General features: G+C 39.6%; 1 protein-coding gene across 9 annotated transcripts in view; it reads left to right on the forward strand.

The window, feature by feature from the left end:
- The window catches only part of dot1l (DOT1-like histone H3K79 methyltransferase), a 111,396-nt gene that overhangs the window by 29,587 nt on the left and 62,751 nt on the right, over positions 1–19,058 (forward strand). For 7 of the 9 annotated variants that reach the window (XR_010969552.1, XR_010969553.1, XM_068016322.1 and 4 more), the window contains 4 exons: positions 3,244–3,338; positions 3,412–3,474; positions 5,772–5,827; positions 13,432–13,511. Coding sequence is in view for 7 of the 9 variants with exons in the window: in XM_068016322.1 (XP_067872423.1) it covers positions 3,244–3,338; positions 3,412–3,474; positions 5,772–5,827; positions 13,432–13,511 (294 nt within the window). In the remaining 2 variants the exon portion in view is untranslated. Of the gene's footprint in view, positions 1–3,243; positions 3,339–3,411; positions 3,475–5,771; positions 5,888–13,431; positions 13,512–19,058 lie in introns of those variants that run through there. The other 2 variants (XM_068016327.1, XM_068016328.1) reach the window with 2 other exon arrangements.

A 19,058-nucleotide genomic window follows, 5' to 3' on the forward strand; every position in this document is an offset into this window, starting at 1 on the left:
CCTGTAGTTACGAGGAATGTCCTTACACCCTTTCTTGAATGAGGGTGACACATTTGCCACTCTCTAATCCTCTGGCACACCCCGCCATTATCTATGGAAGATTGGAAGATTAATAACCTGGGATGCAAGCTCTCCGGACCAGGTGGCTTATCCACTCAAAGGACAGCCAGCCTTTCCAGTACATCCTGCCTATTAATTTTCACCTGGTCCGTTAGCTGTACCATCTCTGCTTCTACCGATGTTTTGTCACAATTCTCTTCTTTAGTAAATCCGGATACAAAGTACTCATTAAATTGAGTGCCTCTAAGCATTTATCGCCCTCTTTGTCCCTAATAATAGGCCCCACTCCACCTCTTACTACCTGCTTACTATTTACATGCTGGTAGAGGATTTTTGGGTTCTCTTATGTTAACTGCCATTCTGTTCTCTCATTCTCTGTTTGCCAGTCTTCTTTTCCTCTTCACTTCCCCTCAACTTATTGTATTTGACCTGGTACTCGCTTAAAGAATTCACCTGACATGCATTATACACCCTCTTTTGTTTGGTTTCATCGCATTCGCTATCTGACTCGTCATCAAGGAGCCCTGGCTTTGGTTGCCCAATCGTTCGCCCTTGTTGGAATGTACCGAGCCTATATTTTTAGCATCTCCCCATAAAAGATTACTTGTTTCTTTACAGTTTTTTATGTCAGTCTTTGGTTCCATTTTACCCTGACTAGATTCTTTCTCATCCCATTTAAGTTGCCCTCTTCAATTTCAAAATTCTACTTTATATTGTTCCTTGCTCTTCTCCATTACTAGTCTAAACCTTATGATATGATGATCGCTCTTACCCAAGTGTACCCCCACGGACACTTAGCCCACTTGGCCTACCTCATTCTCCAACACGATCCAGCAATGCCTCCTTCCTAGTTGGACTGAGAACATACTGTTCAAGGAAGCTGTCCTGAATACATTTTAGAAATTCCTCCTCCTCCTTACCCTTTACTCTAACATGATCCCAATCAATATTTGGGTAATTAAAGTCACCCAATATCTATAGTTCTTGCACATCTCTGTGACTTCTCTGCAGATTTGCTCCTCTGTCTCACACTTTCACTATTTGGAGGCCAATGGAATATTCCCAGTAGTGTGATCATAGACTTTTTGTTTCTCAACTCCAGCAAAATGGATTCTTTCCTTGCCCTCTCCAGGACATTCCCTCTTGCCAACACTAAAATGTCTTCCCTAATCAGTACTGCTCTTTTTTTTTTTCTTTCCTGTCGGTTCTGAACACTTTGTATCCTTGAACATTAAGCACCCAGTTCTCGCTATTTTTAAGCCACTTTTCTGTTATTGCTACTGTATCATTCCTGCACGGCTATTTGTGCTTGTAGTGCACCAACTTTATTGACCAGTGCGTTTACGTACATGCATTTTAAACCTGTCTTTGTATTCCTTCTTAGTCTGCTTCTATCTAATATGGTGCTACGTCCTTTATTATTCAATTATTGAGAGATACAGCAATGAAACAGGCCCTTCGGCCCACCGAGTCTGTGCCGACCATCAACCACCCATTTATACTAATCCTACACTAATCTAATATTCCTACCACATCCCCACCTTCCTATATTCCCCTACCTATACTAGGGGCAATTTATAATGGCCAATTTACCTATCAACGTGCAAGTCTTTGGCTGTGGGAGGAAACCGGAGCACCCAGCGAAAACACACGTGGTCACAGGGAGAACTTGCAAACTCCGCACAGACAGTACCCAGAATTGAATCCGGGTCACTGGAGCTGTGAGGCTGCGGTGCTAACCACTGCGCCTTCTCTAGTACTATCCAACACATTCACTTTAAGCACCTTATGCCTCTTTTCTCCTTCTATGCTGATGCTTATCCCCCTGCAAATTTAGTTTAAACCCTCCCCAGCCACACTAATGAACCTCCCACGAAGACCATGGTCCCAGTTCTGTTGAGGTGCAACCCATCCCTTTTGAATAGCTGCCTCCTGCCCCAGAACTGGTCTCAATGCCCCAAGAATCTAAAGCTATTCCTCCTGGACCATGCCTCAAGCCATGCATTGCTCCTGCCTAGTTCTACGTTGGCTAGCATGTGGTACTAGGAGTATTTCAGAGATTACTACCTTTGAGATCCTATTTTTAACTTCCTCACTAGCTCCTGAAAATCTGAATGTAGGACCTCAATACTTGCCCTCTCCACTTTATTGTCACTCCAGCCGTCTCCAAAGCTGAGTACTGGTTTGAGCGCGGCACACATCCCGATGACTCCTGCACTTTTTGTGTTGTCTTGCTTTTCCAGAAGGCCACCCATCTGCTATCCTGAAGTCTCTCTGCCTGTGGGGTGACCACCTCCTGGAATGTATGATCCAGGAAAATCTCATCCTCCCTGATGCTCAGCAGTGATTCCAGCTGCCCCTCAAGCTTGGAAATACTGAGCTCGAGTTCAAGCAGCTGGAGACACTTTCTACACACGTGGTTCCCCCAAGACACATGAAGTGGCCTGAAGTTCCCACACGGCATAGGAATTGCAAGCAACAGGTCCCATGCTTATCAGTGATCTAAAAAAAAAAATCACTTTTCCCTCTTTTTACAATCCAGTTAGTACCTTGTTTAAACTAGTAATTTTAATTAATGCTCATTATTAATTCACTTACTGTTATACTTGCCCTGAATGAATTTTTAATTTCCTGGCTCCTAGTTTGCATGAATGCCTACATTTAGAGAGAGGAAAGGGGAGAACTACTCACCAACTAATCATGTACCTGCTTTCTTATGATGTCGCACTTGGATTTTTTTTCTCTTTTCTTTCTGAAGGCGGTCGATCTGCTCCGAACCCCCTAGCTCTTAATAACCCGCTGCTGGTCTCACTGCCTTCCTGAAGCTGGTCCCACTCTGCTACCACTCTGTTTACCCTGCTGCTGGTCTTGCTGTGTTCCTGCCACTGGTCTTGCTCTACTCTGAACCCCCGAGCTCTTTATGCTCTGCCGCTGGTCTCGCTCTTCTCACCACCACTCTTTATATATCTCGCTGCAGTTCTCACTGTGTTTCTGCTGCTGGTCTTGTTTTGCTTTGCTGCCGCTCTTGTGTCAGTGTAACAGTCATGTTTTTGTAATGGGATCATTTATATAAAACAGAGTAATTTATATGAAAAATAGAAAATTCTGGATTATGTCATGGTTCTGCAACTCCTTTGTATTGTGTAGCCAGTTTTATTGATAACTTTCTTCCTTTCCCTCTAGGAGTAGGTCAAGTAGTGTTACAAGTTGCTGCAGCTACACAGTGCAAGCATTACTATGGTGTAGAAAAGGCAGAAATACCTGCAAAATATGCAGAGGTAAGTATAACATATTTTGAAAAATGCTCAATTAAGAAAAAACATAGTATAATTGTTTTTTTCCCCTACACAGACAATGGATACAGAATTCAGAAAGTGGATGCGATGGTATGGGAAGAAATATGGAGAGTACACAGTAAGTTTGTTTTATGCAAAGCTTTAGACACCCAATTTTAAAAATCTTTCAGTTCTTAGAATTAAATTATGAAATTTCTCAATAAAAATCCTTAAGTCTGTATGCACTTTGTCTATAAACCATAACTTTGTGTTGTTGCATAGTCGTTTGCATCAAATTCGTCCCATGGTAAGTTTGTTTATAAAATGGGGACTGCGTAACATCTGCATTCATCGGTCCAGTTACCTCCTGCTGTCTCAACCCATTTCACCTGAAGTCTACACTTGGTCTTGAGTCATCGTTTACAGAAACACAGATATGAGATATACATATATTTCTTTGCCCTGCAGAGGAAACAGGTTTAACTTTCTGGTAGCGTGTGTTTGGGGAAAATGAGCCCTTGGCTGCTCCGATTGGATCTTTGCCTCTGTTTGTCTTTCCAACTCTCTCCTTTATCCTTTCCACTAGGACCTCCATTTTTATCTTTCCGCCCTTTCCTATATACACCATGCTTCACCTCCATCACTTCTTCTGTTGCTCCCCGTCTTCTCCTTTCCCTCTGTCCCACTTCAACTATCCCCTTTTCTCTATCTTCCTCATTCCAGCTACTGCAACAGTTTTCTTGCGAGCTTCCCAACCTCCTCCTCCATAAGCTGTACTAAATGCATTCTGTCCTCTTACCCATCCTTGCTAATTGACATTGGTTCCCTGTCTTCCATGTGGATTAAATTTAACATTTTTGTCTAAGTCTCCTCTTTCCCCCCCATTATTTCTGAGATTTGTCTCAGCTTTATCCATGTTTTGATGCAGTATTTCCTCTGATTCTGACCTTGTATGCACACCTTCCCCATGCCCCATCATTGATGGCATAGCCTTGGGAACATAAGAACAGGAATAGGCCATTCAGTTCCTGGAGCCTGTTCTGCCATTCAGTTAGGTTATGGCTGATCTGTATCTTAACTATCGATGAGTCATTTTGTCTTTGGAACCCTGACTCCAAGTCTTAAGTCTGTCTTAACTCTTGAACATGGATTTTGTTTTTTTCGACAGCTTTTGGTCATCTTTATAATCTTACCCTCCCAGCTTGTTGTCCACTTCCTTTACTTACCTCTATTTGTGAAATGCATAGGCCTTTATGCAATTGAAAAAAAAACTTGCACTTAAATAACACTTTTTAACCATGATTGGAGGACATCGCAAAATGCTTTGTAAACAATAGATTGCTTTTGAGGTGCAATCACAATTATAGGTAAACATGATGGCCAGAATTGTGCACTACAAGGACCCCTGAACAGAAAATGAATGAATAACCACATTATCTGTTTTTGGTGAAGAATGTTCAAGGAGGAAGGCCAGCCAGGCTACTGAAAAAGCTCCAGGACACTCTTTAGGTATCTTTTGCATCCACCTGAATATGTAGAATGGGCATCCTCCCACAATACTGTACTCCTTCAGTGCTGCACTGAAACTACAGCCTATGGACCCAAGCCTGAAGTACTGCTTGAATTAGTGACCTTTTGACTCCAAACACACTGCTAACCACTAAGTTTAGCTGATAGCAAATGCAGGTTTCAATTATGAGTAATCTCAGAATTGAGATCCATGTTTCAATTGTGATGGTTTCATGTGGTTGCTTTTTGTGCCTTTTTTGATCTGCATGTTGAACCAGCTTGATTATACTGTATTGACAATTCTATATGAGTGTTTTAATATTGCATGTGTACCTCCAGTTATTGTGAATTCTAATTTTATGCAGCACTCTATTTCTGCTTTTAAACTTGGTGGTCATTTGGACTGTAGGGAAGCATTCAAGTACTTATTCCACAGATAATTTATTCACTGGGAAAGTTGGATTTAATGAGACACAGGCTTTTCTGTGCCTCATCACGGTTATTGTTTGATCGTTTGAGAAGTGAGTGGTTTTATAATTGCGGAAGGTAGGAACATGCATCTTGTGTGCCACTATTTTGCAACAAGGCCCAGAATTGATCAGTGTAGTAAAGAGTTTTTATAGAAGTATGAATTTTTTAAAAAAGTAGTTCTATATCAACATTGATATTTCTGATGGGTTGAAATACTTGCAGGGAAAAAAAATCACTAAACTGTGGAGTGAATTTGGAACTTTGAAGTTTGCTGGAGAGCCGTGGTAGAAACAAGTTTGTACTGTACTAGTAAATGCTATGGAATTTTACAAAAAAAGTGCAACCAATTGGGTAGATGTAATTGTAAATGTTATGTTGCTTATTCTTTTGAAATGCAACTTATACTCAAATATGAGAATTTTATATTGTGATTTGAGCAGTTTCTATTTCTTTCAGCTGGAAAGAGGTGACTTCCTATCTGAAGAATGGAAAGAAAAAATTGCAAGTACAAGGTGACCAATTTACAGAAATACATAATTCAGTTAACAGTATTTTGTTTGTTGGCTGAGAAGGTATGTGCATTTTGACTCTGTGGTGGGATTGATAATTTCACAAGTGAGATATGTGCATTTGCTAATCAGTAACAGGCAAAAGTGGGCTATAGTCAGTTTCATGAGTGGACATCTTTTTTGAATCTAGCTGCGCCTGAAACATCTTTCTTCGAGTAACCTGTAGATTTTTTTTGAAAATACTATTTTTTTTTTGTAGCCTACAGATACAGTTCATGCTTTATCCCTAGAAATATTAGGGTAGAGTTTCCACCACGTTTCACCTGATGTAGGCCAAACCAGCGTAAAAGATCGAGAAATTTCAAGTGCAAGTTGCATCAATTGCAAATAGTTTCCAGTCTTGTGTGCTGTTTTTAAAAATATATGCCCTGGAAGCTGGCAACGCCCCAGACTGAATTAATAAGCTTGGCGAGTTTCCTCCGATTGCACGTGTTTCTGCCCCTCCGAGGAGGCTTTTCAAATCGAGCACTTTTTATTTAGGTGCAAAGGCAGTAGTCTGCACTATTTAAAGTTGTAAAATATTAAAATATTTCATTTGCTAAAACTGTGTAGTGTACACCAATGAAATTAGTAAATCGTTTTGGATAGTATTTTTAAGAATTTTCAGCTATTTAAAATCCTCTTACAGCTGGTGGACTCGACACCCTTATTAAAAATGCTCATTTTTTTGTGATAAACTCATTTTCAGTTGCATTAATAAAACTGCACCACATTACCACTGAACTAGATCAAGAAATATTTTTAATAGGAAAATAAAACAAAATAATTATATTCAAAACGCCACCTGATTGCGCTGGTTCATGGAGGAATTTATGTTACTGATTATGCAAATGTGTTTGAACCGTAACTTCATTTCTAGTTTAGCACTTTTTAAAATCTCTCTCTTTTTCTTCTATTCTGACTTTACACCTAATTTTTACTATCCTTGGCCTAAATGTCTGCTTTCAGGTCATTTTTGTTTTTTCCTTGATCATTTTCCAAAACCAGGCCTAATAACTGTTGCACCAGTTATCATTGTAAACTAATGGTTTAAAAAAAAGTCTTGAATGCATTCTAATGAGTTCTTCCCTGTTTTGAACTGTTGGTGTCATCAGACCACATCTGGCTAGTTCAAGTGCCTCTTTATTGCAGCTCTATTCTGAAACCTCCTTCAAATTATGTGCAAATCTCTTCCTGTATTTCTTAAGATTGGGTTCATAGCAAAAGCCCAATGATGTTGCAGAGACATTATTTCTCAATTAATTTCAAATATTCAGTTGAAACACAAATGCACAGAGTTTTTTTTATAGTAATACCACCCAATTGCCTTGTTTTAAGTATTTTCTTGACAGTCCTATAGCAGTTCTCATCCCAATCTTGTCACTGTTAAAGCATTGTTTCCATACAATCTATGACATATTCCAATTGGAATTGTGATTTGTTCTGCAATTTTATTAATGCTTTGTCTATTTCTACACAAACATTTGCCTCGACCCATTTTTACCCATTGGATTTCCTTTTTCTCACCCTGCTTTTTCTCAATGCTTCGCTCATATTCTGCAAGCTGAGATTTTATTTTTCAAACTCTTCTGGTTAAGTTTTTCCACAAAATTTAATTTAAGCAGTTGCTTATTGTATGACGCTTGGTGTTTTGATCATTAATTCAAAGCTGTTTTCTCTCCATGGCCACCGGCTTTGAATTTTGTTGATTGTGGGGTTGGGGGAAGAGAGAGCTTCAAGACATAGAACAGTATGTTTAGTGTAAAATCTTGCTGTCAAATTATACTAGCTACTCTTGGTGTAGCTAATTTTAGTGGCAAGCAAATTCTTCTCCATGCAGTTTTTTTTGATCAATTTAAGAAGCTAGAATATCCGGGTATCTTAAGTACATTAAACTTTTAGAACAAATGCAGTTGCGGGCACAGGCATGATGTGTAGGATGGCCCTTTCTATGCTGTGTTATATTATGATATTTATCTTTGTTTTGACAATTGAGTTTGAGAGGTTTTGACTTATGAAGTGATTAACTATTATATTTCACATTACAAAGTAATGCAGTGGAAACTGTATGTGTATGGGTGCCTGTCGCATACTTATTGATATTGCTTTTTTTCTGAGGGCAACTGTTTGTTGAATTTAAATTTGATTATTGATTAAACAGTGAAGTTAATTTGATGTATTGGAGATCAGCTTTACACTGATTTTTTGAAAGATGTAACCCGGATTACTCCCCACACCTGCTTAACCCCCTGTTCCTGAACTGCAGATAGACATTCCCTAGTTCCTAACTGCAGACTTATCCTTAATAAACTGAGGAATTCATTAACAAAATCACAAACATTTAAATAAGTATTTGCAAGACATCACTGTTAATAGCCTTATTTTCAAACCCAAAGTTAGTGCACCAGAGTGAGACATAGATCATCCCTATTTGTTTCAGCATAGTGATAGAGTAACTCTTAGAGCCCGCTTAAACCTTCTCACTAAGATGGTCTCAATTTCATTTGGGTCAGGAGATTCAACTTATTATCTGCTTTCCCATTGACTCTGTGAGAATCATAGGTTTCACTCTGTTGTGGCTGCAGGGTGTTTTAGGGATATTGTTTATTTCATGTTTAGTAAACTCTTCGATTTAGATTGTAATAGGTCAAAAATAAAAAGGGCTGTCACACGAGTCCTAGGTTGTAAGAGTGTGGATCAGGGGTCAAGTTGAAGTGGGTCAGCTTGTGTCACAAGGGATGGGCAATAGGCGATAGAAGTAGTTTCTCCAGAACCAGTCAAGATTGGGCGAGTTCCTACAGGGTTTGATGGATCTCATCAACACTTGCAGTAAACTGTATGATTGGTGGCCACGCAGCAAACCGGAAGGCACTGCATAAACCCTGTTACATGATAAATGACGCATGTGCGCACTGCAGTAAAAATTTAATGGGACCATGCGCAAACAATACATTTTAAAGGGAACATTGGATATCATAATTTGAAAAGTGCAGACTTTGAAGTATTTTTCCATTTTTAAGTTATTAGGATAGAAGCTCACAAACAAGTACTGTAATGTGGCTGTGTTCATTAAATTCTCCCATGTAGGTGTGCTGGGACAATGTTGTATTTGTTATGAAATAAAAACGGACGTTTCTGTAAATACTCATGTCAAGTAGCATCTGTGAAGAGAGACAACATTAATGTTTCAGGTCGATTTGTTTTTCTCTCCACAGATGCTGCCTGACCAGCTGAATGTTTCCAATGTTTTCTGTTTTCATTTCAGATTTCTGGCATCTGCAGTATTTGTTTTAGTTTTGATTGTTTTACATTTAATTTGGGTTTATTTCCTCAGACTTTATTCCTTTACCAGTATATTGTGAAATTTCTGCATTTGCAGTTGTTGACTGTTTATTCTTATGGCACAATATACTCCCGGTAATTTGTGTTTCTAATGACCATTCGTTTATTAGTATTTGAAGGTTTTTTTTTACAAACGTAGTAATTAGGAGCAGGAGTAGGCCACTAGGCCCTTGGAGCCTGCTCTGCCATTCAACAAGATCATGGCTGATTGTAACCTCAGCTGCACACTCCCACCTACCTCCAATAACCTTTCACCACTTGCTTATCAGGAATCTATCTACCTCTGCCTTAAAAATATTCAAAGACTCTGCTTCCACTGCCTTTTCAGGGAGAGAATTCCAAAGACTCATGACCCTAAAATTTTTCCTAATCTCCGTCCTAAATGAGTAACCCCTTATTTTTAACAGGGATCTCGAGTTCAAGATTCTCCCACAAGGGGAAATACTTTTCCACATCCACCCTGTCACGACCCCTCAGGATCATGTATGTTTCAATTAAGTCGCCTCTTACTTCTAAACTTCAGCGGATACAAGCCCAGCCTGTCCGACCTTTCCTCATAAGACAGTCCGCCCATTCCAGATATTATTAGTTTAGTAAACCTTCTCTGAACTGCTTCCAATGCATTTACATCCTTCCTTAAATAAGGAGACCAATTCTGTACACAGTACTCCAGATGTGGTCTCCCCAAAGCCCTGTATAACTGAAGCATAACCTCCCTACTTTTGTATTCAATTCCCCTTGCAATAAACAATGGCATTCCATTAGCTTTCTGCATTACTTGCTGTACCTGCATATTAACCTTTTGCGATTCATGTAGTAGGACACCCAGATCCCTCTGTATCTCAGCTCTGCAGTCTCTCACCATTTAGATAATATGCTTTTTTATTCTTCCTGCCAAAATGGACAACTTCACATTTTCCCACATTATACTTCATTTGCCAGACATTTTCCCACTCACTTAACCTATCCATATCCCTTTGTAGCCTCCTCTTCACAACTTACTTTCCTACCTATCTTTGTGAGATCGGCAAATTTAGCAACCATACCTTCAGTCCCTTCATCCAAATCATTTATATAAATTGTAAAAAGTTGAGGCCCCAGCACAGATCCTTGTGGCACACCCACTCATTACATCTTGCTAACCAGAAAATGACCCATTTATGCCTACTCTGTTTCCTTTTAGCTAGCGAATCTTCTATCCACACCAATATGTTACCCCCTGCACCATGAGCTTTTATTTTCTGCAATAACCTTTGATATGGCACCTTATCAGATGCCTTCTGGAAATCTAAGTACAGTACATCCACCAGTTCCCCTTTAGCCACAGCACTTGTAACTCCCTCAAAGAACTCCAATAAATTGGTGAAACATGATTTCCCTTTTACAAAACTATGTTGACTGTGCCTGATTACCTTGAATTTTTCTAAATGCCCTGCTAGAATGTCTTTAATAACAGCTTCTAACATTTTCCCTAAGACAGATGTTAAGCAAACTGGCCTGTAGTTTCCTGCTTTCTATCTCACTCCCTTTTTGAATAAAGAAGTTATATTCGCTATTGTCCAATCTAATGGAACCTTCTCTGAATCTAGGGAATTCTGGAATATTAAAACTAACGCATCAACTATCTCACTAGCCAGTTCTTTTCACCCCCTAGGATGAAGTCCATCAGGACCCAGGGACTTGTCAGCCTGCAGCTCCAACAATCTGCTCAGTCCCACTTCCTTGGTGATAGTAATTTGCTTGAGTTCCTCCCTCCCTTCCATTTCCTAATTTCTGGGATGTTACTTGTATCCTCTGTAGTGAAGACCAATGCGAAATACCTGTCCAATACATCTGCCATCTCATTTTCCATTATTAATTCCCCATACTCACTTTCTATAGGACCAACGCTCACTTTGTTAACTTTTCTACTTTAAATATCTATAGAAACTCTTGCTATCTGTTTTTATATTTCTACCTAGATTTCTCTCGTACTCTAATTTATCTCTCCTTCTTAATCTTTTAGTTATTCTTCGCTGTTTTTTATATTTCGTCCAATCTTCTGACCTGCCACTCATCTTTGTGCAATTATATGCCTTTTCTTTAAAATTGATACTATCTTTAACATTTTTAGTTAATAGTACTGAACTTGAGTATTGCTGAAAATAGAGACACGTTGACGAAGCTTTTCATTTTGCACTCATCAGGACAATCTGCAAGATGCCAATGTAAGGGAAAAGAACAACGTAATACTGTATGAGAAGAGTATGCTGATTGGTTGGCAAGTGATCTCCGGTAGAGGCATTGCCATGGAGAATGTGTCAGCTTGGCAGTTAACTGTCAGTCACTGTAAGCTGGTGCATTCTCCATGGCAACGCCTCTACCAGAGTTCACTTGCCAACCAGTCAGCACACTCTTCTCATACAGTGTAAAGTTGTTGTTTTTTCTTACATTGGTATTCTTGTGGATTGTCCTGATGAGTGCAAGACGAAAAGCTTCGACAACATGTCTCTATTTTTTAGTTAACCACGGATGGTGGGTCCTCCCCTTGAAAGTTTTTTTTCTCATTGGAATGTATCTATTCTGTTTATTCTGAAATATCCCCTTAAATGTCTGCCACTGCATCTTTATTGATCTATCCCTTAACCTAATTTGCCAGTTCACTTTAGCTAGCTCTGCTTTCATGCCCTCATAATTGCCCTTATTTAAGTTTGAAATACTAGTCTTGGGACCCACTCTTCTCTCCATCAAACTGAATGTAAAATTGAATCATATTATGATTGCTGCTACCTAGGGGCGCCTTCACAATGAGGTCATTCATTAATCCTATCTCGTCGTACAATACCAGGTCTAGTTTGGCCTGCTCTCTAGTTGGTTCCATAACATGCTGTTCTAAAAAAACTATCTTGAAAACTTACTACGAATTCATCATCTAGGCTACCTTTGCCCACCTGATTTTTCAAGTCTGTGTGTGGATTAAAGTCCCCCATGATTATCGCTGTACCTCTCTGACAAGCTGCCATTATTTCTTCCTTTTATACCCTGTCCTACCATGTGATTACTGTTAGGGGGCCTGTACACCACTCCCACAAGTGACTTCTTGCATTTATGATTTCTCATCTCTACCCAAATTGCTTCTATATCCTGGTCTTCTGAACTTAGGTCATCCCTCTCTATTGCACGAATACCATCACTAATTAACAGCTACCCTTCCACTTTTTCCTCGCTTCCTGCCCTTCCTAAATGCCATATACCCTTCAATATTCAGGTCCCAATCTATGTCATCCTTCAGCCATGTCTCTGTAATTGCTATCAGATCGTACTTATTTCTATTTGCGCGCTCAGTTTATCTGTTTTGATTCGAATGCTATGTGCATTCAGATACAGAGCCTTTAGTTTTGTCTTATTATTTTTGTTACCTCTAACCTTATCTGCTGATTTACTCTTTGATTTGTACTCTCTGTCCCTTTCTGTCACGGTCTCTTTATCATTTCCCATATTAACACCTTACTCTGTTGCCTTGTCTCTATTTTTTGATTTACCACCTCTTCCCAAATTTGATCCCTTGCCCCCACTATTTAGTTTAAAACCCTCTCTACTTCCCTAGTTATGCGGCTTGCTAGAACACTGGTCCCAACATGGTTTAGGTGTAGACTGTCCCAATGGTACAGGCCCCACTTGCCCCAGTACTGGTGCCAGTGCCTCACAAACCAGAACCCACTTCTCCCTACACCAGTGTTTGAGCCACACATTAGTTTCTCTAATATTATTTTCCCTATGCCAGTTTGCATATGGCTCAGGTAATAATCCAGGCATTATTAACTTGAGGTTCTGCTTTTTGATTTAGATGCTAGCTGCTCAGACTCCCTAGCAGAACCTCTTTCGTAGTTCTATCTATGTCATTGGTACCTACATGGACCACGACCACTGGATGCTCCCCTTCTGACTGCAAGTTCTTCTCCAGCCCAGAGCAGATGTCCCAAACTCTGGTATCAGGCAGGCAACACAGCTGTCTGAACTGTCACTTTCGGCTGCAGAGAACTGTGTCTATCCCCCTGACTATGCTATCCCCTACTACTGAATTCCTATTTACTCCCCCCGCTTGAATGGCTTCCTATGTTCAGTACTTTATTGTAATATAAAGTGAACTTTGTCAGCAGTATCAATTGACACAATCATTAAATGTACCTTGTTTTATGTTGCAGTTATTGGTGATGAGAGATTATATTTTCAGTATTTCTTTACAGTGTTGTGTTTGTGAATAATTTTGCCTTTGGTCCCGAGGTGGATCACCAGCTGAAGGAGCGATTTGCAAACATGAAGGAAGGTAAGAATGCTTGACTTTTTGAACTTTAATTAGCATCAGAAATTCACTACTTCAAACCAGCAACTCAGTTGTTCCCTAGCCTTATTCAAAAAGTAAAATTATTAAAATGTAATTTCGCAAAGCGGTGGATCTTTGAGTTAAGCTTGGACTGAATCTACATTATCAGATTGATTTTTCCCTATATAACTTCTGTTGTTAGGGGACAGCTCTTCGTCAAGTTATGATCCGAGTTTAAAAACTGTGGAAGTTGGTGCTTCGTATTTTGCAATCTGGGTAATGCTATGGGGGGGACATGGAACTTTCAATTTGAAATTCTTTAATAGAGCGGTGTGTAAATATTGAATACTTGCTATTTTCTTGGGTGAAGCAGGGCTCAATTGCTTAAATTAGCATTTTATGTGCACTATGTGGATTTGATTGTGCTTTGCAACCTGTTCAGGTTGTCATGATTTAATTAAAATTGGGAGGGCATTCTGCTGCATTTTTTCCAATTATTTTATTTGCCTGTTTCTCACATTCCATCTGAGTAGTTAAACGGTTGACTGTGGGCAAGACGGTACTGTCAAATCATAGCTATTTGATAGGGGGAGGGGTTTGTGTTATATTGTTTATCTTGCACTCAAAGGTAATAATCTCTGGGTTATTACCTGAGGCACGAGAAAATTGCCGTAGGTTAAATAAGATGAGACCGTTATAGAAATAAATAAGTACGATCTGATAGCCATTACAGAGACATGGCTGCAGGACGACATAGATTGGGACCTGAATATTGAAGGGTACATGGCATTTAGGAAGGACAGGAAGCTAGGGTAAGATGGGGGCTAGTTCTGTTAATTAATGATGGTATTAGTGCAATGCAGAGGGATGACCTAATCTAATGTCAAGAGACCAGGATGTAGAAGCAGTTTGGGTAGAGATGAGAAATCATAAAGGCGTCAAGTCACTTGTGGGAGTGGTGTACAGGCCCCCTAATATTAACCACACTGTGGGATGGGATATAAAGGAAGAAATAATGGCAGCTTGTCAGAAAGGTACAGCGATAATTATGGGGGATTTTAACCTACATATAGACTTGAAAAATCAGATGGGCAAAGGTAGCCTAGATGAGTAGATAGAATGTTTTCGGGATAATTTCTTGGAACAATACATTCTGGAGCCAACCAGAGAGCAGGCTATACTAGACCTGGTATTGTGCAACGAGATAGGATTAATCAATGACCTCATAGTTGAGGTGCCCCTCGGTAGCAGTGATCATAATATGATTGAATTTCACATTCAGTTTGAGGGAGAGAAGAGTGGGTCCAAGACTAGTATCTCAAACTTAAATAAGGGCAGTTATGAGGGCATGAAAGCAGAGCTAGCTAAAGTGAACTGGCAAATCAGGTTAAGGCATAGATCAATAGGGATGCAGTGGCAAACATTTAAGGGGATATTTCAGAATACACAGAATAGATACATTTCAATGAGAAAGAGAAATTCCAAGGGTGGGACCCATCATCGTGGTTAACTAACAGTTGAAGAGAGTATCAAACTTAAAGAAAAAGCCTATAATTACGCAAAGATGGGAGGCAGGTTCGAAGATTGGACAGAATATAAAAAAATCAACAAAGAAGGACTAAAAGATTGATAAGGAAGGTAAAATTGGATTAGAGTATGAGGGAAAGCTAGCTCGAGATATAAAGACGGATAGTAAGAGTTTCTATAGATATTTAAAAAAGAAAAGAGTTAACAAAGTGAGCGTTGGTCTGATTAAATAGTGAGCCTGGGGAATTAATAATGGATAATAAGGAGATGGCAGATGAATTGGACAGATATTTTGCTTTGGTCTTCACTATTGAGGGTACAAGTAACATCCCAGTATTAGCTGTGAGTCAGGAAATGGAAGGGAGGGAGGAACTCCAGAAAATTACAATTACCAGGCAAGTGGTACTAAACAAATTGTTGGAGCTGTGGGCTGACAAGTCCCCGGGTCCTGATGGACTTCAACCTAGGGGGTTAAAGGAAGTGGCTAGTGAGATAGTTGATGCGTTGGTTTTAATTTTCCAAAATTCCCTAGATTTGGAGAAGGTTCCTTTAGATTGGAAAATAGCGACTGTAACTCCTTTATTCAAAAAAGGAGGAAGACAGAAAGCAGGAAACTACAGGCCAATTAGCTTAAAATCTGTCTTGGGGAAAATGTTAGAAGCTATCATTAAATACATTCTAGCAGGGCATTTAGAAATATTCAAGGTAATCAGGCAGAGTCAAAATGGTTTTGTGAAAGGGAAATCATGTTTAACCAATTTATTGGAGTTCTTTTGAGGGACTTGCGTGTGCTGTGGATAAAGGGGAACCAGTGGATATATTGTACTTAGATTTCCAGAAGGCATTTGATAAGGTGCCACATCAAAGGTTATTGCCGAAAATAAAAGCTCATGGTGCACGGGATAACATATTGGCATAGATAGAAGATTGGTTAGCTAACAGGAAACGGAGAGTAGGCATAAATGGGTCATTTTCTGGTTGGCAAGATGTAACGAGTGATGTGCCACAGGGATCATTATATAAATATAATTTATGTAAATATAAATTTATATAAATGACTTAGATGAAGAGACAGAAGGTATGGTTGCTAAATTTGCTGATGACGCAAAGATGGGTAGGAAAGTAACTTGTGAAGAGGATGTGAGGCTACAAAGGGATATAGACAGGATAAGTGAGTCGGTAAAGACCTGGTAAATGGAGTATAATGTGGGAAATTGTGAAGTTGTCCACTTTGGCAGGAAGAATAAAAAAGAAGCATATTATCTAAATGGTGAGAGATTGCAGAGCTCTGAGATGCAGAGGGATCTGGGTGTCCTACTGAATGAATTGCAAAAGGTTAGTATGCAGGTACAGCACGTAATTAGGAAAGCTAATAGAATGTTATCGTTTATCGTGAGAAGAATTGAATACAAAAGTAGGGAGGTTATGCTTCAGCTATACAGGGCATTGGTGAGACCACATTTAGCATACGGTGTACAGTATTGGTCTCCTTATTTAAAGAAGGATGTAAATACGTTGGAGGCAGTACAGAGAAGGTTTTCTACACTAATACCTGGAATGGGTGGCCTGTCTTGCGAGGAAAGATTGGACAGGCTGGGCTTGTATCCACTGGAGTTTAGAAGAGTAAGAGGCGACTTGATTGAAACATATAAGATCCTGAGGGGTCTTGACAGGGTAGATGTGGAAAGGATGTTTCCCCTTGTGGAAGAATCTTGAACTAGGGGTCACTGTTTAAAAATAAGGCGTCACCCATTTAAGACCGAGATGAGGAGAAATTTTTTCTGAGGGTTGAGAGTCTTTGGAATTCTCTTCCTCAAAAGGCAGTGGAAAACAGTGTCTTTGAATATTCTTAAGCCAGTGGTAGATTATTGATAACCTTCCACCCCCTTGCTTATTTGGGGTAGGTAAAAATGTGGAGTAATCAGTTCAGCCATGAACTTATTGAATGGAAGAGCAGGCTCTGGGGGAAATGGGTTTCAATTCAGCACTGGCACCAGTACTGGGGAAAGTGGGAGCTGTACCATTGGGACAGTCTACACCTGAACCATGCTGGGATCAGTTTTCTGGCAAGTCCTGTAACTTGGGCAGTAGAGAGGGTTTTAAACTAAATAGTGGGGGGGAGGGAAGATGTGATTTAAAGAGAGAAGAGAAGGCAAGAGAGCAAGATAGCAAAGAGGATAATAATCAGGGTGGACAGGAAGGGACAGTGCGTACAAACTGAAGAGTGAGCCAGCTGATAAAGCTAGAGGTCGTGAACTAACGGAGTTGGGGGAGGGTTCGGGAGAGGTGAGATTTAGAAATCCAAAGAGAAAGGCCAAGGCGTCGGAACAATATAGCGTTGTGGGGAAAGACGAGCAGGAAGGGACATCAAGTTTAAAACAAATTGTACATCAAATAAGGTCATTGAAGGGAATAGAAGCAAAAGAAATGAAATTGGAGGTTCTATATCTGAATGCATGAAGCATCTGCAATAAGATAGTTGAACTAGTGGCACTAATAGAGGTATATGATTTAGATCTAATCATCATTATAGAGGCATGATTACATGGTGATATAGGTTGGGGAATATATATCCCAGGGTACACAATATTTTAGAAAGACAGACAGCAGCAAAGGAGGCGGGATAGCACTGATGGTAAAGGATGACATAAGGCATTCATGAGAAAGGATCTCGCCGCAGAAGATCATGAAGTAGAATCAGTATGGGTGGAAATAAGCAATAGGAAGGATCAGGAAACACTGGTGGGAGTAGTTTCTCGGCCCCTGAACAGTAGTTATACTGTTGGACACAGCATTAAACAAGAAATTATTGTAGCTCGTAACAAAGACAATGTAATTGTGGGGGACTTTAATCTTCTTTTAGACTGGGGCAATGAAATTGGCAGAAGTGATCTGGAAGATGAGTTTGTGGAATGTTTTTGGGACAATTTCTTGGAGCAATACATTGCGGAACCAACTAGGGATAACGTTATCTTGGATCTAGTATTATGTAATGAAGCAGGATTAATTAGTAATGTCATAGTAAAAGATCCACTGGGAAACAGTGATCATAATGCCATTGAATTCCATGTTAAGTTTGAAAGTAACATGCTCCAATTGCAAATAAGAATCTTAAACTTAAAGCCAATTATTAAGGCAGGAGGGGGGAGCTGGCTACGGTAAGTTGGATAAATAGACTAAAAGGTATGGTAGTAAATGAACAGTGGGAAAACTTTAAAGAAGCAATTCAGACTGTTCAATAAAAATACTTTCCCTTGAAAAACAAAAACTCAGCCAGAAAGACCCATCCGTTGCTCATTCAGGAATTTAAGGATAGTATTAGAATAAAAGAAAAGGCTTACAATGTTACAAAAAAGAGTAGCAAGGCTGAGGATTGGGAGTGTTTTAGAAACCAGCAAAGAGCCACCAAAAGTTTTTTTTTTTTTGAAAAAGGAAAAAATAGAATGAGTAAACTTGTCAGGAATATAAAAACAGATTGTAAGAGCTTTTATAGTTATATCAAAACGAAGAGAGTAGCTAAAGTAAATGATCCCTTAGAAGCAGAGACAGGAGAAATTGCGGGGAAATAAGGAAATGGGAAAGGTATTGAACAAATATTTTGTATCTGCCTTCACAGTAGAAGACACAAGATCCATACCAGAAATAGACAGTAACCTGGGGCTAAAAAGCTTGAGGCAACTAATATCAGCAGAGAAGAAGTATTGGAGAAACTTAAGGGACTAAAATCTGACATATTTCCAGGACCTGATGGCTCAGATCCTAGGGTTCTAAAAGAGATTGCTGCAGAGAAAGTGGATGCACGAGCTATGATTTTCCAAAATTCTTCAGATTCAGGAATGGTCCCATAAGGTTGGAAGTTGGCAAATGTTACACCACTTTTCAAGAAAGGAGGGAGAGAGAAAACTGGGAACCACAGGCCAGTTAGCCTAAAATCAGTCATTGGGAAAATGCTGGAATCTATTAAAGGAAGTCTTAACAATGCACTTAGAAAAGCACAGTATGATTAGAATAAGTCAACATGGT

This window comes from Heterodontus francisci, chromosome 36 (assembly GCF_036365525.1).
Source record: "Heterodontus francisci isolate sHetFra1 chromosome 36, sHetFra1.hap1, whole genome shotgun sequence".
Lineage (NCBI taxonomy): Eukaryota > Metazoa > Chordata > Chondrichthyes > Heterodontiformes > Heterodontidae > Heterodontus > Heterodontus francisci.